The sequence below is a fragment of the Oncorhynchus masou genome, chromosome 25, assembly GCF_036934945.1.
Source record: "Oncorhynchus masou masou isolate Uvic2021 chromosome 25, UVic_Omas_1.1, whole genome shotgun sequence".
NCBI classification, from domain to species: domain Eukaryota; kingdom Metazoa; phylum Chordata; class Actinopteri; order Salmoniformes; family Salmonidae; genus Oncorhynchus; species Oncorhynchus masou.
In genome coordinates, this window is record NC_088236.1 from 28,804,108 (window position 1) to 28,828,756 (window position 24,649).

At 44.8% G+C, this 24,649-nt stretch overlaps 1 protein-coding gene across 3 annotated transcripts in view; it reads right to left on the minus strand.

Annotated features, from left to right (window-relative positions):
- Window positions 1-24,649, minus strand: part of LOC135514061 (membrane-associated phosphatidylinositol transfer protein 2-like) — a 96,675-nt gene that overhangs the window by 24,306 nt on the left and 47,720 nt on the right. For all 3 annotated transcript variants that reach the window (XM_064937242.1, XM_064937240.1, XM_064937241.1), the window contains exons 2-6: window positions 10,097-10,291; window positions 5,311-5,525; window positions 3,951-4,072; window positions 719-952; window positions 122-463 (exon numbers count right to left, since the gene is read on the minus strand). In XM_064937242.1, the coding sequence (XP_064793314.1) occupies window positions 122-463; window positions 719-952; window positions 3,951-4,072; window positions 5,311-5,525; window positions 10,097-10,174 (991 nt within the window). In that variant the 5' untranslated portion in view covers window positions 10,175-10,291. The remainder of the gene's footprint in view (window positions 1-121; window positions 464-718; window positions 953-3,950; window positions 4,073-5,310; window positions 5,526-10,096; window positions 10,292-24,649) is intronic.

Genomic DNA, 24,649 nt, shown 5'->3' on the forward strand with positions numbered 1-24,649 from the left:
TACAGCACCTAGATACATACTCACTAACACCACCTGCTTGTAAAATTACATTTAGGAAAATGAATTGTCAACAGTCCAATACATCCACACAGATACAGACAATTGAGCTCAAACATCTCACCTCCTCTCTTGGATGAGCGGGAGGATCTGGAGGAGGTGGACCACTGCTTTGTGAGCCCTGCTCGTTTTGTTTGGAGAGTGTCTCCCCCGCCCCCTGCACTGACCACCTCCTCAGCTTCTAAAGAGTTGATGGTATCCTTGACCTCCTGATTCTTGTCTGGGGATGAAACAGCTCCATTGGCCTCGGTGGCCTCCTCTGTCTGGCTGAAATGGGCCATCTTCTGGGCCAGGGCCAACTGGGTCTCCAGCTCCAGCTGCCTGATGTCCTCGATGGTCAGGCCATACCACTCGTCCTGCCAGCACCAAGCCTGCCGGTGGGCCCGCACCATCACCTTCCTCAGCCCTGGGAAAGGGGAGGGAGAGAGTTTGGACAGACAGCACTAGAAAAAAATCAGGGCATCCCATCAGGCTGCCACCTCTAACATCTTGACCCAATGTCAGTGACGTTTACTAGCTAAACTAGTCAGCAGCAGCATGCCTGTAGTATGGAAACACTACTGCTCTTGGACCAAGTACTCATATAGCCAACACCGGGCAGGGATATGTTAAGGTTTTGTTCAAACTACTCTTCCAATGCCTCATCCCATCTCATACGCACCTACATCATGGATGAAGCGCTCAATCTTGGACTGCATACCCCAGTAGCGGAATTCCACCTTGCACAGTTTGTAAGCACACATGATGGGCGTCTTCCCCGGGTTGTTGTTGTACTCCTCGATCCAGTCCTCCTGCAGAGGCCCTCTCTTGGTCTTGTCTGACGTGTAGATCCGAGGGTCCTCCTCTTGCAAGTACTCCTGTGGAGTGATGGGATCTTTGACAATGTCGATGGGGTCTGCAAGAGAGAGTCTGACTTCAACATGTGCCACAAATAACATTTACAGTGCCTTCAGAAAGTATTCACATCTGTCAAACCAGCCTTCGCTTTGGCTCCCCCTCCTGTCCAGCTCAGGCGTTCGGCATCGCAGGCTTTCTAGTTCCTGCTGAACCTACTGCTGGCAAACGCCCTTCACTCATCAACCCCAGACTTGTCTCATCATCATTACACACACCTGGTGTGTAAGAAGGCCCTGAAAGCATGGCGGCTCTGACCGGAGAGTGCTAAACACCCATTCCTTGTCTGGACGGACCACAGAAACTGAAACTGGAGTACATTCGAGCAGCGAAGAGGCTGAACCCTCATCAGGCCAGGTGGGCCCTATTCTTCGCCAGGTTTGACTTTACCCTCTCCTACTGGCCGGGATCAAAGAACGTTAAGGCCGATGTGTTGTCCTGGGTGCATGACACAGAGGATCGGAGGGAGAAAGTGACACCCATTATTCCACTGTCCCGCATTGTGGCTCCTGTCGTGTGGAATGTGAATGCGGGCATCCGTCGAGCCCTGTGACAGGAGCCCTCACCTGCCCACAACCGAGGGGTGTATCTATGTGCCCTCTGATGTGTTGGACCGTCTCCTTGCCTGGGCACAAACATCACCTGTGTCGGGGAACCTGGGTATAGCCCGTACTATTGACTGGCTCTCTGCCAAGTACTGGTGGCCTATCCTGGGACATCCGGATTTACGTCTCTACCTGCTCCACCTGCGCACAGAGCAAGACACCTTCCCTGTGGCAAAGTCCACCCGCTGCCAGTTCCACAACAACCCTGGTCCCATCTCTCCATGGACTTTGTCACAGACCTCCCCCTCAGAGGGGCACACCACCATCTTGGTTGTTGGGGACCAGTTTTCCAAAGCCTGTTGTTTGATTCCTCTAACTGGTCTCCCTACAGCCCTGACCACAGATGCTCTTTTCTCGCACATCTTCTGGCACTACGCGATCCCGGAGAACATCATGTCTGACCCTGGTTCTCAGTTCACCTCCCGGGTCTGGAAGACCTTCATGGAACAACTGGGAGTCACGGTCAGCCTCAGCTCCGGGTACCGTCCCCAAACAAATGGGCAGATGGAAAGGTTAAATCAGGAACTGGGTAGGTGCCTTCGTAGTTAGTTTCTGCCTTCGGCAGAATACACACAAAACACCCTCTGTCACTCCTCCACTAACCTCACACCCTTTCAATGTGTTCTAGGCTATCAGACGGCACACTGGAACCGGAGTCAGATCAAGGATCCTGTGGTGGACGATTGGTTCCGGCGCGCCGAGGAGGTATGGAACCCCATGCACACCTGTCTCCAGTGCATCATCCTCCGGCAGGTCGATCGTGACCGCAGTGGGGCCACGGTCTTTCACCCCAGTGACAGGGTCTGGCTTTCTACAAAGGACCTGCCCCTCCGCCTGCCCTGCCGAAAGCTGAGCCCACGGTTTGTGAGGCTGTTCAAAGTCCTGAGGAGTCAAAGCAGTGACGTACAGATTACATCTCCCCGACAATTACAGTATCTCACCCTCATTTCATAGAACTCTCCTCAGGCGGTGGCAGCTGGTCCCTTGGCTAGTGCTGGACCCCACAACGCACCACCCCCTCCCTTGGACATCGAGGGGGCCCCGGCGTACTCCGTCCGCAGCTTGTTGGACTCACAGCGTCGTGGGGGGCTTCTCCAGTACCTGGTCAACTGGGAGGGGTACGGACCCGAAGAACGGTGCTGGGTTCCGGTGCGGGACGTCCTGGATCGTTCTCTCATCAGGGACTTCCACAGGCGTTGTCCCAACCGACCTGCACCACGTCTCCGGGGTCATACCGAAGGTTAGCGGAGCCCCGGCGGCTGGAGCAGCGCCTCATCAGCCTTCGCTTTGGCTCCCCCTCCTATCCAGCTCAGGCGTTTGGCATCACTGGCCTTCTAGCTGCTGCCGAACATACTAATGGCAATCGCCTTTCACTCATCAACCCCGGACTTGTCTCGTCATCATTACACACACCTGGTTCCAATCCACACTCTGTCACTGTATATATACTCCCTCTGCCATTTGTCTTTGTCAGTCATTGTAAATGTTACCTGTTTTCCTGAGAGGAATCTCACCGACTATTTCCTGAGTACTTTATATTTTGCACTTTGCGTTTGCCCTGTGCCTTTTTATTTATAAAGATATATTTTGAGTACAACAGCATTTGGATTTCGTCCAGTTTTGATCTATGGTGCTTAAATAAATTCAGTAGTTCTTTTTTTTCTTCTTTTACCCCTTTTTCTCCCAATTTCGTGGTATCCAATTGGTGGTTACAGTCTTGTCTCATCGCTGCAACTCCCGTACGGACTCCGGAGAAGCGAAGGTCAAGAGCCGTGCATCCTCTGAAACACAACCCAACCAAGCTGCACTGCTTCTTATATAAAACACTAATACATATTGATTACATAAGTATTCAGTCCCCTGAGTCAATACATGTTAGAATCCTGAACTTACCTAGGCTTGTGATAACAAAGGGCTTGAATACTTGAGAAGACATTTCAGCTTAATTTTTTAAATTAATTTGTCAAAATAAAATAACCTTATTCAACTTTGACATCATGGGGTATTTTGTTTACGCCAGTAACACAAAATCACAATTTAATCCAATTTAAATTTAGACTATAACACAACAAAATGCAGAAGAAACAGCTGCAGTGGAAGCAAACAGCCACCAGTGGGCCTCTACTCTACTGGCTGCTGTGTGAGCCCAGGAGCTTCACTCTAACCCTGCCGTAGGTCATGCATCAGGAAGCCCTTAACAATAACCATGGCTATTCAAACAAGACCACTAACCTAGACCTGTCATTTTGACTTTACTGCTGCAGGTAGTTGAAAGTTGTCCATAGTGAGGAGAAATCATCACCAACAACTAACAGTGCTGCTTGGGCACTGTGGTCTGAGGCTCTATTGTCCTTCTAATATCCCACTATTTGTCCCATACTGGCACAACCTTACCCAGAGTCCTTAGCCTCTTCTCGGCTGGGGACATGTTGAAGACGTCTGGCTGGTTTCCTGTGTCTGGCTTGTAGTACGTCTCAATGTCAATGGAGAACTTCTCAACAAAGGGACATGTATATCTGGAGGAGAGAGGAGAGCAAGCTGAGAGGCATCAGTAATAAATAAGCACAATATATTGACCTGGACACAGTATATCCCCACAGCAAAATACTTTGTGTATGGTGGAAACATTACATTTTAGTAATTTAGCAGACGCTCTTATCCAGAGCAACTTACAGGAGCAATTAGGGTTAAGTGCCTTGTTCAAGAGTACAGATAGATTTTTCACCTCGTCGTCTATGGGATTTGAACCAGCAACCTTTCACTTACTGGACTAATGCTCTTAACCGCTATGCTACCTGCCGATGTCTCTGTTATTGAGTAGGTTCTGGGCTAAATGATGGGCAAGTCTAAAAAATGTCTACCTGGCAAGAGCTAACTACTGTTCTTCTTTGTTTCGGTCTGTCACTCTAGATCTTTCTCACCCTCACTCTCTGTCTCTGGCTCCAGGCGAGGTGGAGAGCTGTTAGCCCATCTGTCGTCTGCAGCAGAGCTGTCACTGCTTTGATGAATCTGTCAGCAGACGGCTCCAGTCTATCAATACCTTGACAGTGTTTTCAAGGGGCGCTTCTCATTTCAGCAGCCTCACACCTGCAGCTCTGCCCAGGCCCCAGACAGACAGACAAACAAACGCACCCTAAGTCTAGGGCATCATCAATTCCGAACGATAGGCTGGCTAGCAGAGCTGTTGGCTGGAAGACTACCCATGTCTTGGTTGGCACGCTCTGCAGTGTTCTGATAACTGCTCTGGAATCTTTTAGCTTTGCTTGGCTGAAGGGGCAGATTGAAGGGGCAGATTGAATAAACAATCACTCCATTATGGATAAGGTTTGATGTTGAGAACAACCCATCAGACAGCTCAAACTATGGGCATGGGTATAAGCTTAGGGTAAACAGCTGCTGCTGTATAAGGGTGGTACTTCTGTGTGTGGGGGGTGTAAAGGTGGTTCTCCTGTGTGTGTGTGTGGGGGGGTTCTCCTGTGTGTGGGGGGTGTGGGGGTTCTCCTGTGTGTGTGTGTGTGTGTTGGGGAGGGTGTGGTTCTCCTGTGTGTGGGGGGTGTAAGGGTGGTTCTCCTGTGTGTGTGTGTGTGTGTGTGTGTGTGTGTGTGTGGGGTGGGGAGGGTGTAAGGATGGTTCTCCTGTGTGTGGGGGGTGTAAAGGTGGTTCTCCTGTGTGAGGGGGGTGTAAGGGTGGTACTCCTGTATGTGGGGGGGGGGGTGTAAGGGTGGTACTCCTGAAGGGGGCAATAGTCTCCCACCTTGTGCGGGTGTAGGGGTAGGCGTTCCAGGACTCCTCCTCCACCCGGAGCGCTGCCTTGGGCAGGATGGAGCGGAACCAGCTGGGGATGTGCATGCCGATGTGGTAAACCTTGTGGGTGTACTGGCCGATTCCCCCTGGGCCGTTCTCATACGGCTTGTTCTCCAAGATCTCCACTCCGCTGCCCTCGCCACAGGTCTCATCCCGACTCTTTTTCTGTTCAGATCACAATACAGTTATGGGTTAGGTGAGGAAGCATAGGTCAAAGGTCAACTGAGGACTGAAATGAGGTTAAACAAGGGAGGTCAAACACGTCAAGAAAATGGCTACCTGGATTATCTGCACTGACCCCCCACATACCCCCATTTTTATGCTGCTGCTACACTTTGTTTATTATCTGTGCATAGTCACTTTACCTACATGTATATATTATCTCAATTACCTCAACTAACCTGTGCCCCAGCACATTGACTCTGTACCGGTACCCGCTGTATATAGCCTTGTTACTGTTATTTTATTGTTGCTTTTTTATAATTTGTTTGTCTATTTTTTACTTATGTTTATTTTATTAAATACTTTAACACTTATTTTTCTTAAAACTGCATTGTTGGTTAAGGGCTTGTAAGTAAGCATTTCACTGTAAGGTCTACTGTTGTATTCGGCGCATGTGACAAATAAAATTTGATTTAAAAAAATGTTATTTTTATTGATTTACACACAGAGGATGTTGTCATTTAGCTTCAACAGAATAGGTGAATCACCAAGACATGCTGTTTTCCTACACTGCTAAGTCAGGAGAGCTGCCGATCCAGCTCAGTCAAACACACCTTTCCCATATTTACATTCCAGGTACACCACAGTAATGGGGGAGAGTAGGGGGCTGGAAGGACATGGTTTGATGACTTTACTTTTCAAACATCACGCAGTGGGATCCACCAGGGAGAGGCTTCCTGCTGATGTAGAAACAAGGGAAACAGGCGTGCTAAAGGCACACTAGGGAACAGAGTCCAAGTGCTGAGGATGGTGAAAACGTGAGGGTAAGGGCAAGGACTACAGTATGACGTTCCCAGACAGTCTGAGATAATATCAGCGAGTCAATACTACATGTGCATGTAATACCTTAGATACTCCCGGCTTTTACATAATGCTCTAGGAGGGAGAGGGACAACAGGAGGGAGAGGGACAACAGGAGGGAGAGGGACAACAGGAGGGAGAGGGACAACAGGAGGGAGAGGGACAACAGGAGGGAGAGGGACAACAGGGCAGCAGGCAGTGAATCAGTGGGGAGATGAGATGTGTGCAGCGAGGTATCCACCCCTCTAGCCCCCATTGCCTTTGACAGGTTGTTCATTAGCCACCCACCCAGCTCTCAACGGCCGGACAAAGCTCCTCAGACACAGCACATTCCCCCTGACTGACTGCAGAAGCACACAAAGATACACACAAACACAAGCAGATGCTCAAAAACACTCTGCAACACATGCGTGCGTGTGTGTGCGCATAGCCACACACACGCACGCCCATATATAGACACAGCCAGACGCTGACACAAACATGCTGTAGTTTGTACACACCCACACACAGAAACGCACACCCACACACATGCAAGGCACTTCATTATCCTGCTGACAGGTGCCTGTGGCCTGCAAGCCGGGTGCCACTGGCCAGTATCAATCCTAACCTCCTGCCAGAGGCTGGCTCTTGGTGCTTTGCAGCTCACAAGAAACCATCAGGAAGATAAAAAAATCCCAGGCCACGGCTCAGCCCTCCCCTTTGGGAATAGGCCTAATGTTTTGCTTGGATCTGTGTGCAAACCATAAAGGGTCTCCAAACAACTGAACTGAATAAAAAGGTGAAGGGGTATTCCATTGCTATTTCTATTTATGTCTCTTTCCTCATTGGTTTGACATGTTTCCAGGAGTTAAACCGAAACTGACCGAGAGAGGTATGGTTACTAATGGATAAATTACATTCAGAAAGGAAGCTACATTACATTAAGTTATTCAGGAAGGACTAAATATAGAGGACAGGCTGTCTGTAATCTATCTGTTCAGCTTCCTCATAACTACCTGGCTGGCTGTATTGACTGGCATAACCTTCATGACATCCGATCAGGGAAACTGGAAGAACAAAATGGTGGGTGGTGAATAAATGCTGGAAGGGGAGGGAGAGAGTGAGAGAGAAAGTGCCCACTTAATTTAACTGACACCCTGCGTTTGTGATATCTTTGCAAATCACAGTCGCGATAATGCATTCACAATTAACGATCAATTTAGGAGGCAGAGTGATAAGGTTTAAAGGTAAACAAGAGACAGCCGTGTGGAACATGGAGTCAGGAGGAGTCTGGCTTGCTGGAGTGAAGACAGTCATACAGCACAGAGAAGCTCTTCATTGTACTGAGAGGTTCTGGGTATTATTTTTTTCAATATTTTTATTGAAGAACACAAAGATAATACAAATAAAGTTAAAGAACAACAAAAAAAGGTCTGGCAGGTACAGCACACATCATACGCTCAGCATCTTTGAATTAGATACATTTGAAGTACAAAACCCATTTTTCCCAGTATTCCTGGCCTCTCTCCTCATGATTTCTTAAAGCAAAGGTCATACGCTGACAGGTCCAAGCTTGAGCCACCATTGTTACACTGGGGATAAATCAGGGGCAGGAATTCAGCCTGGTGTTGCCCTGGAGGAATGAAGGAATGAAGACAGGGTATCCATCCACACCCATCTCCTAGTCTCCCAAAAATATATTTCCCTCTCTGTTTCTACCCTCCACTCTTCAGCTCCATTTCTAACTCTTCCCCAAGCGCTTGGATATTTTCTCTCTCTCTCTCTCTCCGACTGCCAGCATGCTGCTGACGTCATGGTTGCCATGGCAACAGTGCTCTATAGTGTGACCATTTTACTCTTATATGCTCCTAGATATTTTGCTGTGCGACCTGAAAAGGTGGAAAAGGGGAAAGTAACTATGGGTCACTAATTTAACACCATCCTTCCTCCCTTGCCTGCCTCAGCTTGCTTGTAAAGCAACAGATTCTCCATCTGTTCACTTTGCTGAGGTTCACAAGTACCTATGGAACTGGGCCAGAATCAATGACTCTGGAGCTCAACCCCAATTGTGGAAATGACTGATCAGCCCCTCTTCCTTCTAGTGTCAAAGCCCTTCCTCTGATCCAGTTCTATTAAAACAGGCTAGTACAAGTCCATACATTACCCAACACCCTTAATACAGTACTGACAAAGCACTAAAGAGGCAGGGACACAACTTTTATGACTGCCTTGGGGCATGTCTGTTCACATGACCATGTTCAAACCCATTTAGAGGGAAATGCAGCTCAACCGGATTAGTGGCCAGTGCTGTACACCCGAGGATAATACAAACTGTATTTAGTGTACAGTGGTAGGCAGGGGAAGAGGGCTGGGCTGGCTACATGTAATGCAGCTAAGTAGGGACAGCTGCAGTTAAATCAGCCTGAATAGTAGACAGAAGAGAATTCAGAGGAGTGTTGATTGAGATTCTCAATATCCTGTGTTAGCAGCTTCTTCATCATCCCTACCTAGTGCCCACAAGCAAAATGTTTCTGCCGTCCAAATAAACAACAGAACAAATGAATCCATTAGAGACATTCCTCCCGGGGGTAGTATGGTCCTTCCTAGCAGCTTCAGACTGGCGGCTTTCACGTCACAGCAGTTTCTGTCTGCTGTAAGAGAGTAGCAGAGGGAGGGAGGGAGGGAGGGAGGGAGGGAGGGAGGGAGGGAGGGAGGGAGGGAGGGAGGGAGGGAGGAACCAGCCTCAGAGAGTTAAAGTAGAGATAATCCATCAGTACACAGCTCCTATTGTTCCTGTATACCAGGGATCATCAACTAGATTCAGCTGCGGGACGACTTTATCTTGAGTGGATGGTCTGGGGCCGGAACAAAATAATAAATCATTTGTTGACTAAAAAAATATTTTAAAACCTTGCTTACATTTGAATACGATCACGTGTCTCTCTATTATGTGCAGGAATACTTGGAAACAGATTTCTTAAATGAAAATCACTTAGAGTTGATTTCCTGGTGTTTTTACAGTATTTTACGACAAACAAAGAAAATTAAACCACTCAAAAAGTTATTACTGTCACGTTCTGACCTTAGTTCCTTTGTTTTGTCTTTGTTTTAGTATGGTCAGGGCGTGAGTTGGGGTGGGCAGTCTATGTTCATTTTTTCTATGATTTGGGATTTCTGTGTTTGGCCTGGTATGATTCTCACTCAGAGGCAGCTGTCAATCGTTGTCCCTGATTGAGAACCATACTTAGGTAGCCTGTTTTCACCCTTGAGTTGTGGGTGATTATTTTCTGTTGAGTGTTTGTGTATTCACTGTAGGAGGACTGTTTTGTTTCATTCTCGTTATTTTTGTTTTTGTGTTCATGGTAATAAATTATCAATATGGACACTTACCACGCTGCGCATTGGTCCTCCTCTTCTTCCATCAACAACAGCCGTTACAATTACTTATTTATTTTTGCTCAGAAAACTTTGGGGTACAACATTTTTCAGCGCGGGCCACCAGTTTGGGAACCCGGCTGTATCCCAACATTAAACGCTGTGTGACCAATCAATTTATAATTGAGCACTTTGATGACTAATCGCGGTAGAAAATTCCCTGTTTTACAAAAGCTCCCCCTCCACTCCACTACAGATTTGTTGTCCAGTGAGTGTTCTATTGAACTCTGGGGTGGAGGTGTTGTCCTGCAGGTGAGGGGTCAGGAGTTACAGGTGAAGCGTGTGTCTGTTGGCCTCACCTGGATCATGTAGAGCTGGGCGATGCGGTACTCGTCCACGCTCATTGGCATTGGGATCCGGTACTCCTTGATCAGCATGGTGAGTCTGGGGCGGGGGAGAGGGACAGAGGGAGGGGAGGGGGGCTGGTGGTGGGAGGGACTGGGGGTTTCTATGTGTGACTCGTCAGTTCACTGATGCGTCCTCATCGATGGTGCCTGTGGATGAGAAGAGAGACATAAATGGTAAGATCGCTGAACAGTTAAAGTAGGCTTGTGCGGTATACCGTATATACTGTATACCGGGGTATTTGGAAATAGCCACATGATGATCTTTCAATACCATCAAAACGTTATTTTAAGTTTTACAATACCATTAAATATTTGTAGCAATTTATTAAGTAAATATCTGCAGTCAACTTGAGCAATACATTAGGGGATAAAGCAGATTCCGTTCTTATTTCACCTGTCACATTATTTTACATTATGAAGCTTACTTAGTTCCCCAGCACAGCTGAGCCAGTCACGTGTATGTTTGTAAAAGTCCCAACAGGAGAAAGCAGGAGCAGGTGTGTCCAGCTGTGTATTGACAGGGTTGCATTTTATATTGAAAGTCAACCGTGTTTTCTTCAATAAAATGATAAGGGAGGTGCAACTATAGTGCAACACATTCGGCATAAAATAGTGTAATTTTCATCAGATGAAAACAGAAGTGCAATGCTATTTGGCTGGCAGCCACACAAGTAAATGAGCTTACAATCAAAAAGAAAGGTATTTTTTGCAAAAACGATGTATGGCCATCATAATGTTTAGGCCTATCATAGAAATAATTTATGCACCAGAGTAAGTAATAATAATGCATCAGAGAAAAGAAGCTCCACATCAGTGGCAGCGCTGTCTGCTGATAGAACTCCCGTTCCTGAATTCTCATCCCAGTGAAGAAGTGCAACTGATGGACAGAATGAGTCTGATGCCGAGCAGAAATCACAATAAGAAGCATTTTAGATGTGTTTACAAAACACAGCAAGATATTTCTTATGCGTTTTATATATATTTTTCCTGCATAAAAAATGCAGCATTATTCATTAACACGAGCCCTAGTTGTACATTTGCACATTGTTCCTTGTTCACATTCACTTGTAAATGTCCAAACAGATATGTTTATTGGTGTTAAAATAGAGAAAGTATGCAATTTGGAGCACCAGGCTACTGATGTCATGCAGAGGCTGTTGTTTTGTCTTTATACTTTTTTATAACTACAAGTTTGATGTCGGACTACAATAGAATGTTCATGATGTCGTTATGACAATTTTCTACAGAAATGTCGATAGACTGACTGTAAACCAGCCTTTAGATTGTTTCCACTGATCCAATCCCATTTCCCCATTCTCCTGAGGCCTAACCTGGGGAGAGAACCCAGAGCATCCACTACTGATTACCCCAGCATTGCGTAACCATAAGGCTCCCCCAATAGCAGAAACTGTGGTCGTATATGGCTCACAGCCATCCCGTCCAATTATGGTAGTGCCCAACTCATGACCATTAGGTCGCTAATGGCCTGGTACTCGGGGCTCTATTGTCCCTCTTCCAGTGAATCAACAGTTGAATTAAAATGTGTTTTGTTGTGAAAACATGTTACTATTAACGTTCCCAAACAGATTTCACTTGGTTTCCCAAATGAAGCACTGGGTAGCTGCAGAAACAGGGTTGGAGAGCCCGTGGCATACAGAGTTTGGAGGAATAGAGGCTGCATGCTCCTCAAACAGTGGTTGACGCATGGAGTGAAATAACCGAAGTAGCTTACCTGGCATGATTGAAAAACGAGCCAGTGGGAAAGCAGCCTGAATTCACTATTCCAGTGAATACTGATGACATGTCATATTTCCCCTGCCCCTGTTTCTGCCCGTTTGATAACGGACCATTCTAAATCTAAACTAATTTGACATATTAGTAAAGACAATATTAAATTGAGAATAGTCTGATGGGTGAAAATATGATCACTTGATGAAAGAACAGTGTGTGCAACCTGAGGCAAGGAACAGATAGCAAGATTTTCTCAAATCATCGATAGCCTATAGTCGCATCATGCATATGTTTTCATTTCTAAGACATTCTAAGGTTTGTATCTTTCACAACTGGTTGCTAAATAACTATAAAACTAACATGTAGGACCTGTGATCACTAAAGAATCACCAAATCACTTTTACACTCAAAATAGCCACTTCATATACGCACTCGTTCCAGAATGGGAAAAATATCCTTTCTATTTTATTCAGCTAAGTTCAATTATATTATTCTTACTATAAAATCATATAATATAATGGTACCAGACTTATAAGCATATCTTGTCTGCTAAATGAACAAGCATACAGCCTATGGCATGGAGCATAGCCAGATAACATACAGTAAGCCAACTCATATTCTGTTCTTCTGAAATACATTTTCTTCCTATCATAATGTTTCTTTAGACTTTCCTAAAATAAAGAATGGATCTATTGTGATGATGTATATTAAATTGATTTATTAGACAATAACCGTCTGACAAAATTTTATGACCACAGCCCTAGGTCAGTGACCTGGCAGCGATGTGCCAGGACAACAACCTCTTTGTCAACAAGACATAGGAGCTGATCGTGAACTACAGGAAATGGAGGGCTGAGCACACCCCTATTCACATCGACGAGGCTGTATAGGAGAGGGTTGAGAGCTTCTAGTTCCTTGGTGTCCACATCACTAAGGAATTAATATGGTCCACACACACCAACACAGTCGTGAAGAAGGCATGACAATGCCTCTTCCCCCTCAGGAGGCTGAAAACATTTAGCATGAGCCCTCAGATCATCAAAAAGTGATACAGTTGCACCATTGAAAGCACCTTGACTGGCTCTCTCAACGCTTGGTATGGCAACTACTAGGCATCCGACTGCAAGGAGCTACAGAAGGTAGAGCGGACGAGCTCCCTGCAATCCAGGATCTATATACCAGACGGGGTCAGAGAAAGGCCCTAAAAATTAAGGACCTAAAAATTGTCAGACTCCAGCCACCCAAGTCATAGACTGTTCTATCTGCTATTGCACGGGAAGTGGTACCGACGCACCAAGTCTGGAACAACAGGATCCTGAACACATTCTACCCCAAGGCCTTAAGACTACTAAAAAGTTCACCAAATAGATACCAGGACTATCTGCATTTACCCTTTTGATTAATCACATACACTGTTGCTACTGTTTATTATCTATTCTGTTGCCTAATCGCTTTACCCCTACCTATATGTACATATCTACCTCAATCACGTTGTACCCCATCGACCCAGTTCTGGTACCCTGTATACAGGGCATTCGGGAAGTTTTCACACCACTTTACTTTTCCACAGTTTGTTACATTACAGACCTATTTTATATTGATGACATTTTTCCCTGATCAACCTACACACACTACCCCATAATGTCAAAACAAAAACAGTTTTGCAAATGTATCCGACTGCAAGCATTCAGACTAGTGGTCGACCGATTAATCGGAATGGCCGATTAATTCGGGCAGAATTCAAGTTTTCATAATAATCGGAAATAGGTCATTTTGGACGCCAATTATTATTTTTTACACCTTTATTTAATCTTTATTTAACTTGGCAAGTCAGTTAAGAACACATTCTTATTTTCAATAATAGCCTAGGAACGGTGGGTTAACTGCCTTGTTCAGGGGCAGAACGACAGATTTTTACCTTGTCAGCTCAGGGATACAATCTTGCAACCTTACGGTTAACTAGTCCAACGCTCTAACCACCTGCCTCTCATTGCACTCCACGATGAGCCTGGCTGTTACGCAAATGCAGTAAGAAGCCAAGGTAAGTTGCTAGCTAGCATTAAACTTAATCAATCATAATCACTAGTTATAACTACACATGGTTGATGATATTACTAGTTTATCTAGCGTGTCATGCGTTGCATATAATCGATGCAGTGCGCATTCGCAAAAAAGGACTGTCATTGCTCCAACGTTTACCTAAACATTAACACCAATGCCTTTCTTAAAATCAATACACAGAAGTAAATATTTTTAAACCTGCATATTTAGCTAAAAGAAATCCAGGTTAGCAGGCAATATTAACCAGGTGAAATTGTGTCACTTCTCTTGCGGTCATTGCACACAGAGTCAGGGTATATGCAACAGTTTGGGCAGCCTGGCTCATTGAGTACTAATTTGCCAGAATTTTACGTAATTATGACATAACATTGAAGGTTGTGCAATGTAACAGGAATATTTAGACTGATGGATGCCACCCGTTAGATAAAAAACGGAACTGTTCCATATTTCACTGAAAGAATAAACGTCTTATTTTCAAGATGATATTTTCCGGATTCAACCATATTAATGACCTAAGGCTCACATTTCTGTGTGCTATTATGTTATAATTAAGTCTATGATTTGATAGAGCAGTCTGACTGAGCGATCGTAGGCACCAGCAGGCTCATAAGCATTAATTCAAACAGCACTTTTGTGTGTTTTGCCAGCAGCTCTGCTGTTTATGACCTCAAGCCTATCAACTCCCGATATTAGGCTGGTGTAATGTTGTGATGTGAAATGGCTGGCTAGTTAGCGGGGTGCGCGCTAATAGCGTTTCAAACGTCACTCGCTCTGAGACTTGGAGTAGTTGTTCCCCTTGCTCTGCATGGGTAACGCTGCTTCGAGGGTGGCTGTTGTCGTTGTGTTCCTGGTTTGAGCCCAGGTAGGAGCGATGATAGGGACGGAAGCTATACTGTTACACTGGCAATACTAAAGTGCCTATAAGAACATCCAATAGTCAAAGGCATATTAAATACAAATGGTATAGAGAGAAATAGTCCTATAATTCCTATAATAACTACAACCTAAAACTTCTTACCTGGGATTATTGAAGACTCATGTTGAAAGGAACCACCAGCTTTCATATGTTCTCATGTTCTGAGCAAGGAACTTACATTAGCTTTCTTACATGGCACATATTGCACTTTTACTTTCTTCTCCAACACTTTGTTTTTGCATTATTTAAACCAAATTGTACATGTCATTATTTATTTGAGGCTAAATTGATTTTATTGATGCATTATATTAAGTTAAAATAAGTGTTCATTCAGTATTGTTGTAATTGTCATTATTACAAATACATTTTAAAAATCTGCCGATTAAATCGGTATCGGCTTTTTTTGTCCTCCAATAATCGGTATCGGTATCAGCGTTGAAAAATCATAATCGGTCGACCCTATTCAGACCATTTACTCGGTACTTTGTTGAAGCACCTTTGGCAGCGATTACAGACTTGATGCTACAAGCTTGGCAGACCTGTATTTGGGGTGTTTCTCCCATTCTTCTCTGCAGATCCTCTCAAACTCTGTCAGGTTGGATGGGGAGTGTCACTGCACAGCTATTTTCAGGTCTCTCCAGAGATGTTAGATAGGGTTGAAGTCCGGGCTCTGGCTGGGCCACTCAAGGACATTCCAACACCTGTCCCGAAGCCACTCCTGCGTTGTCTTGGCTGTGTGCTTAGGGTCGTTGTCCTTAGGGTCGTTGTTTTTATTTATTTATTTTTATTTCACCTTTATTTAACCAGGTAGGCTAGTTGAGAACAAGTTCTCATTTACAACTGCGACCTGGCCAAGATAAAGCATAGCAGTGTGAACAGACAACACAGAGTTACACATGGAGTAAACAATTAACAAGTCAATAACACAGTAGACAAAAAAAAAGAAGGGGAGTCTATATACAACGTGTGCAAAAGGCATGAGGAGGTAGGCGAATAATTACAATATTGCAGATTAACACTGGAGTGATAAATGATCAGATGATCATGTACAGGTAGAGATATTGGTGTGCAAAAGAACAGAAAAGTAAATAAATAAAAACTGTGGGGATGAGGTAGGTGAAAATGGGTGGGCTATTTACCAATAGATTATGTACAGCTGCAGCGATCGGTTAGCTGCTCAGATAGCTGATGTTTGAAGTTGGTGAGGGAGATAACTTCAGCGATTTTTGCAATTCGTTCCAGTCACAGGCAGCAGAGTACTGGAACGAAAGGCGGACGAATGAGGTGTTGGCTTTAGGGATGATCAGTGAGATACACCTGCTGGAGCGCGTGCTACGGATGGGTGTTGCCATCGTGACCAGTGAACTGAGATAAGGCGGAGCTTTACCTAGCATGGACTTGTAGATGACCTGGAGCCAGTGGGTCTTGCGACGAATATGTAGCGAGGGCCAGCCGACTAGAGCATACAAGTCGCAGTGGTGGGTAGTATAAGGTGCTTTAGTGACAAAACGGATGGCACTGTGATAAACTGCATCCAGTTTTATCAAGGATCTCTCTGTACTTTTCTCTGTTCTTCTTTCCCTCGATCCTGACTAGTCTCCAGGTCCCTGCCGCTGAAAAACATCCCCACAGCATGATGCTGCCACCACCATGCTTCACCGTAGGGATGGTGCCAGGTTTCCTCCAGACCTGACGCTTGGCATTCAGGTCAAATAGTTCAATCTTGGTTTCATCAGACCATAGAATCTTGTTTCTAATGATCTGAGAGTCCTTTAGGTGTTTTTTGGCAAACTCCAAGTGGACTGTCATGTGCCTTTTACTGAAGAGTGACTTCCATCTGGCCACTCTACCATAAAGGCCTGATTGGTGGAGTGCTGCAGAGATGGATGTTTTTCTGGAAGCTTCTCCCATCTCCACAGAGGAACTCTGGAGCTCTGTCCGAGTGACCATCGGGTTCTTGGTCACCTCCCTGACCAAGGTCCTTCTCCCTCGATAGTTCAGTTTGGCCAAGTGGCCAGCTCTAGGAAGAGTCTTGGCAGTTTCAAACTTGTTCCATTTAAGAATGATGGAGGCCACTGTGTTCTTGGGGTCCTTCAATGCTGCAGAAATGTTTTGGTACCCTTCCCCAGATCTATCCCTCGACACAATCCTGTCTCAGAGCTCTACGGACAATTCCTTCGACTGTGGGACATTATATAGACAGGTGTGTGCCATTCCAATATTGTCCAATCAATTGAATTTATCACAGGTGGACTCCAATCAAGTTGTAGAAACATCTCAAGGATGATCAGCTATGAAAAGCCAACTGACATTTACTCCTGAGGTGCTGATCTGTTGCACCCTCTACAACCACTGTGATTATTATTATTTGACCCTGCTGGTCACCTATGAACATTTTAAAATCTTGGCCATGTACCGTTATAATCTCCACCCGGCACAGACAGAAGAGGACTGGCCACCCCTCAGAGCCTGGTTCCTCTCTAGGTTTCTTCCTAGGTTCCTGCCTTTCTAGGGAGTTTTTCCTAGCCACCATGCTTCTACATCTGCATTGCTGGCTCTGTGGTTTTAGGCTGGGTTTCTGTATAGCACTTTGTGACATTGGCTGATGTAAAATGGCTTTATAAATACATTTGATTGATTGATCAATGGAAAAAGGATGCACCTGAGCTCAATTTCAAGTCTCATAAAGGGTCTGAATACTTATGTAAATAAGGTATTTCTGTTTTTGCTTTGTCATTATGTGGTATTGTGTGTAGATTGATGAGTAAAAAAAATTATTTCATCCATTTTAGAATAAGGCTGTAACATAACAAAATGTGGAAAAAGCCAAAGGGTCTGAATACTGTATGAAGCCAAAATTATCGTTACTGATTGTGTATTTATTCCTCGTGTTATTATTTTTCTATATTTTTCTCTCTGTGTTGTTTGGAATGGCCCTCGAGTAAGCATTTCACTGTCAGTCTACACCTGTGGTTAATGAAGCAAATACCATTAGATTAGATATAAATTTGATGACTTAACAGGTCTGACTGAGAGGCAGGCAGCACTGGTTCATAGTGTGGGAGGGAAGTTGAGCTGTGGGATTTTAACTCTTCCTTCTCTCCTCCTCCGCTATTTCTTTATACTCTACACACAATGCACAGCAGCCTGCTCTAGATGGTACGACACATCCACAAAAGCAGAGCGGAACATTGTGGGGGGAGAAGAGATAACAACATTACTGTAGAAATGGATTTGGCCCTAAACAGAGAGTACGCAGTGGCAGAAAACCTGACCACTGTGACTGACCCAAAGTTTAGGAAATCTTTGACTATGTACAGACTCCATGAGCATAGCCTTGCTATTGAGAAAGGCCGCCCAAGGCAGACCTGGCTCTCGAGAAGAAAGGCTATGCACACACTGCCCACAAAATGAGGTGGAAACTAAGCTGCACTTCCTAACCTCCTGCCAAATGTAGACTTTGAAAACAAATCAATTTTTTTGAAAAATTCCCATATCTATTGGGTGAAATACCACAGTGTGCAATTACAGCAGCAAGATTTGTGACCTGTTGCCACAAGAAAAGAATTGTAAATACAACCTATATTTCTGTTTATTTATTTTCCCTTTTGTACTTTATCATTACAACAATGTATATAGACATAATAACATTTGAAATGTCTTTATTATTTTGGAACTTTTGTAAGTGTAATGTTTACTGTACATTTTGTGTTTGTTTATTTCACTAAGTGTTTGTTATCTATTTCACTTGCTTCGGCAATGGAAACATAGCTTTCCCATACCAATAAAGCCCCTTAAATGTAAATGTAATTGAATAGAAATCAAACCATCACTCATCATGCTAACAGTCCAGTAGCTGAACACCACCTTTCAATCCCCCTTAAGGTCTTTACAGACTATGTCAGATTCAGTCTTTTACGATTATCACATCACACTGTACGATGAGCTACTTCTGGCGCCGACAGAGATGGCCGCCTCGCTTCGCGTTCCTAGGAAACTATGCAGTTTTTTTTTTACGTGTTATTTCTTACATTAGTACCCCAGGTCATCTTAGGTTTCATTACATACAGTCGAGAAGAACTACTGTATATAAGATCAGCGTCAACTCACCATCAGTACGACCAAGAATGTGTTTTTCGCGACGCGGATCCTGTGTTCTGCCTTACAAACAGGACAACGGAATGGATCGCATGCAGCGACCCAAAAAAACGACTCCGAAAAAGAGGGAAACGAGGCGGTCTTCTGGTCAGACTACGGAGACGGGCACATCGTGCCCCACTTCCTAGCATTCTTCTTGCCAATGTCCAGTCTCTTGACAACAAGGTTGATGAAATCCGAGCAAGGGTAGCATTCCAGAGGGACATCAGAGACTGTAACGTTCTGTGCTTCACGGAAACATGGCTCACTGGAGAGACGCTATCCGAAGCGGTGCAGCCAACGGGTTTCTCCACGCATCGCGCCGACAGAAACAAACACCTTTCTGGCAAGAAGAGGGGTGGGGGCGTATGCCTTATGGCTAACGAGGCATGGTGCGATGAAAGAAACATACAGGAACTCAAATCCTTCTGTTCACCTGATTTAGAATTCCTCACAATCAAATGTAGACCGCATTATCTACCAAGAGAATTCTCTTCGATTATAATCACAGCCGTATATATCCCCCCCCCCAAGCAGACACATCGATGGCTCTGAACGAACTTTATTTAACTCTTTGCAAACTGGAAACCATTTATCCGGAGGCTGCATTCATTGTTGCTGGGGATTTTAACAAGGCTAATCTGAAAACAAGACTCCCTAAATTTTATCAGCATATCAATTGCGCAACCAGGGGTGGAAAAACCTTGGATCACTGTTACTCTAACTTCTGCGACGCATATAAGGCCCTGCCCCGCCCCCCTTTCGGAAAAGCTGACCACGACTCCATTTTGCTGATACCTGCCTACAGACAAAAACTAAAAAAGAAGCTCCCACGCTGAGGTCTGTCCAACGCTGGTCCGACCAAGCTGACTCCACACTCCAAGACTGCTTCCATCACGTGGACTGGGACATGTTTCGTATTGCGTCAGATAACAACATTGACGAATACGCTGATTCGGTGTGCGAGTTCATTAGAATGTGCGTTGAAGATGTCGTTCCCATAGCAACGATTAAAACATTCCCTAACCAGAAACCGTGGATTGATGGCAGCATTCGCGTGAAACTGAAAGCGCGAACCACTGCTTTTAATCAGGGCAAGGTGTCTGGTAACATGACTGAATACAAACAGTGCAGCTATTCCCTCCGTAAGGCTATCAAACAAGCTAAGCGTCAGTACAGAGACAAAGTAGAATCTCAATTCAACGGCTCAGACACAAGAGGCATGTGGCAGGGTCTACAGTCAATCACGGACTACAGGAAGAAATCCAGCCCAGTCATGGACCAGGATGTCTTGCTCCCAGGCAGACTAAATAACTTTTTTGCCCACTTTGAGGACAATACAGTGCCACTGACACGGCCTGCAACGGAAACATGCGGACTCTCCTTCACTGCAGCCGAGGTGAGTAAAACATTTAAACGTGTTCACCCTCGCAAGGCTGCAGGCCCAGACGGCATCCCTAGCCACGCCCTCAGAGCATGCGCAGACCAGCTGGCTGGTGTGTTTACGGACATATTCAATCAATCCCTATACCAGTCTGCTGTTCCCACATGCTTCAAGAGGGCCACCATTGTTCCTGTTCCCAAGAAAGCTAAGGTAACTGAGCTAAACGACTACCGCCCCGTAGCACTCACTTCCGTCATCATGAAGTGCTTTGAGAGACTAGTCAAGGACCATATCACCTCCACCCTACCTGACACCCTAGACCCACTCCAATTTGCTTACCGCCCAAATAGGTCCACAGACGATGCAATCTCAACCACACTGCACACTGCCCTAACCCATCTGGACAAGAGGAATACCTATGTGAGAATGCTGTTCATCGACTACAGCTCGGCATTCAACACCATAGTACCCTCCAAGCTCGTCATCAAGCTCGAGACCCTGGGTCTCGACCCCGCCCTGTGCAACTGGGTACTGGACTTCCTGACGGGCCGCCCCCAGGTGGTGAGGGTAGGTAACAACATCTCCTCCCCGCTGATCCTCAACACTGGGGCCCCACAAGGGTGCATTCTGAGCCCTCTCCTGTACTCCCTGTTCACCCATGACTGCGTGGCCACGCACGCCTCCAACTCAATCATCAAGTTTGCGGACGACACAACAGTGGTAGGCTTTATTACCAACAACGACGAGTCGGCCTACAGGGAGGAGGTGAGGGCCCTCGGAGTGTGGTGTCAGGAGAATAACCTCACACTCAACGTCAACAAAACTAAGGAGATGATTGTGGACTTCAGGAAACAGCAGAGGGAACACCCCCCTATCCACATCGATGGAACAGTAGTGGAGAGAGTAGCAAGTTTTAAGTTCCTCGGCATACACATCACAGACAAACTGAATTGGTCCACTCACACAGACAGCATCGTGAAGAAGGCGCAGCAGCGCCTCTTCAACCTCAGGAGGCTGAAGAAATTCGGCTTGTCACCAAAAGCACTCACAAACTTCTACAGAGGCACAATCGAGAGCATCCTGGCGGGCTGTGTCACCGCCTGGTATGGCAACTGCTCCGCCCTCAACCGTAAGGCTCTCCAGAGAGTAGTGAGGTCTGCACAACGCATCACCGGGGGCAAACTACCTGCCCTCCAGGACACCTACACCACCCGATGTTACAGGAAGCCCATAAAGATCATCAAGGACATCAACCACCCGAGCCACTGCCTGTTCACCCCGCTATCATCCAGAAGGCGAGGTCAGTACAGGTGCATCAAAGCTGGGACCGAGAGACTGAAAAACAGCTTCTATCTCAAGGCCATCAGACTGTTAAACAGCAACCACTAACATTGAGTGGCTGCTGCCAACACACTGACACTGACTCAACTCCAGCCACTTTAATAATGGGAATTGATGGGAAATGATGTAAATATATCACTAGCCACTTTAAACAATGCTACCTTATATAATGTTACTTACCCTACATTATTCATCTCATATGCATACGTATATACTGTACTCTATATAATCGACTGCATCCTTATGTAATACATGTATCACTAGCCACTTTAACTATGCCACTTTGTTTACATACACATCTCATATGTATATACTGTACTCGATACCATCTACTGTATCTTGCCTATGCTGCTCTGTACCATCACTCATTCATATATCCTTATGTACATATTCTTTATCCCCTTACACTGTGTATAAGACAGTAGTTTAGGAATTGTTAGTTAGATTACTTGTTGGTTATTACTGCATTGTCGGAACTAGAAGCACAAGCATTTCACTACACTCGCATTAACATCTGCTAACCATGTGTATGTGACAAATAAAATTTGATTTGATTTGATGTTACCAAATTAAAATCTTGATATCAACCTGGCCAGATTGTATGATTTGCTTCCGTTCTGTCGTCACATTCTGCGATTGGCTTGAGAGGCTATGTCTGCTGACGTAGGCTGCGTCAAATGGTAGGTAGCCTAGCGGTTAGAGCAGGGATGCTCAACCATCTTCCTGGAGATCTACCGTCCTGTGGGTTTTCAGTCCAACCCTAATTTAACCCACCTGTTTCTTCTAATTACCTGCTCAACAAGACCTTAACTAGCTGAATCAGATATGCTAAATTAGGGTTGGACTGAAAACCTACAGGACAGTAGATCTCCAGGAAGAGGGTTGGGCAGTTCTGGATTAGAGCATTGGGCCAGTAACTGAAAAGTTGCTGATTCGAATCCCCAAGCCGACAAGGCTCTGTCGATGTGCCCTTGGACAAGGCCCTTATGCAAAATCCTAGCATAAGATGGCTAGAATATTACAGTCTACAAAGACCTTAAAATGAAAATTCCACTAAAAAAATATATTTTGGTATTAGTTTCATTGGCCCACTGTTGATAACAGTCCCAAATGTTTGCATGTCAGCAATCAAGTTTTCAAGATATAGAATTTTCAAATGAGGCAAAACGTACCAAACTGTGTCTTTCTGTATTGTGAAAGTTCTATATCCTGAAAACTTGATTGCTGCAAAATATTTTGGGACCGTATCAACAGTGGAATAATGAAACAAATACCTAAATATAGTCTGAGTGTTATTTTCTTTTAAGCCTGGTGCCACTGTGCCAAAACACATGATCTAATCCCTGCAGTTTTTGTAATATGGAGCATTGATGTAGAAACAAAAACTGTGAAATCAATTTTCAGAACTCCCTGCACTAGTACTCTTGCAGTCAAAATCATAATGAGGTGAAACCAATGTCAGTCAACAAACCAGCAGTTAACAGGACAGGGCTGATTCAACTCATGCACCCTCAACTCATACAACAAGCAGACATAATGATCCTTTAATTACAGTCCAGGGCCCGGTTTCCCGATAGCAATGGAACTTACAAATGTTTTAAAGATACATCTTTCCTCTAACGGCTGAAGATGTAACATGCTTTTCCCAAAACACCACGTAGAGAGAATGGTCATAAGGGCGTCGTTGGAGCACGTATCGATACCGATGGGATCAAAATAAAGGCAGTGTTGCTCTCATTCAAATCTTGATTTAAAATTATCATTATTTCGCAAAACTGATGAGGTTTCAGCTCCTAGAGAGATATTACCACCTTGAGGTGGCTTATTCTAATGCTTACCCAATAAAAATGCACTAAATCCCCAATTTGGCACGTTAGGCTACACATGAAATATATTGAGACAAATTACAGACAGTAGCCTACAAGTAGCAGAATATAACTACATTTATTGAACATGTAATGTATTTCAATAGGACTGAAATAGACCTAAAGCCTACTGCTTATATTTTAACGCATTCATCTTGGTTTTCATTTGAAACATCTTTTTATACGTCGCTTGTTTCTATCAATTGCAAAGACAATGGCAACGTTGTATCTGTAATCACTTTGTTCTGAAGTTATCGGAGGTCACAGAGAGACTGATAAACCAATGTGATCTTCTGCGTATAAAGTGACGTGGGATGGCAAAAAAGCATCTAACAACACACTTAGCTGTTCTACGAGTGATCGGAGGCAGACGTTAGATTACGAGGGTTTTCATGTTCAGCGTTAATAACACCGCTTTTGGGAAACAGCTCGGAGATTTAACGACGCTCCTACAAAAGGTTCTAACGATGAACTTAGCCTTAAGATGCTTTTGGGAAACCGGGCCCTGTCCAAGATGATGTCATCCTCCCATTAGGCCTGAGAACTCATAAAGAGGCTTTGGGAAAGGGGGTTCATTTATTTAGATTTTTTTAATTTAACCTTTATTTAACTAAGAACAAATTCTTATTTACAATGAGGGCCTACCAAAATGCAAAAGGCCTCCTGTGGGGACGGGGAATGAAAAATAAAAAATATAGGACAAAACACACATCACGACAATATGCGTATTACTTGTGTTGAGGAGGGGCTGTTAGATACAGCTGGTTCATACTGTGTTGTAATGCATCTGGTTGGACAAATTGTCAGGAAAGGATGTGAGACATTGTTTTAACAGATTTCATTATATAGCCTATAGCAAGGATAGGGCCTGTGCATACCAGTAAATGTAATTGTGATGCAGTACAGGGTCACGAGGCAGATACTGTTTAGAGGCTATCTAGGGGTAGTGGAACAGGGGGAAATCTACACAGAGGAGAGTGTGTGAGAGATTGTCAAGTCTCTGAGCCACCACTGACAAATGTAAGCCCACTTCTCTAGTGCTATTTGATGAAACACACCCATCACACATA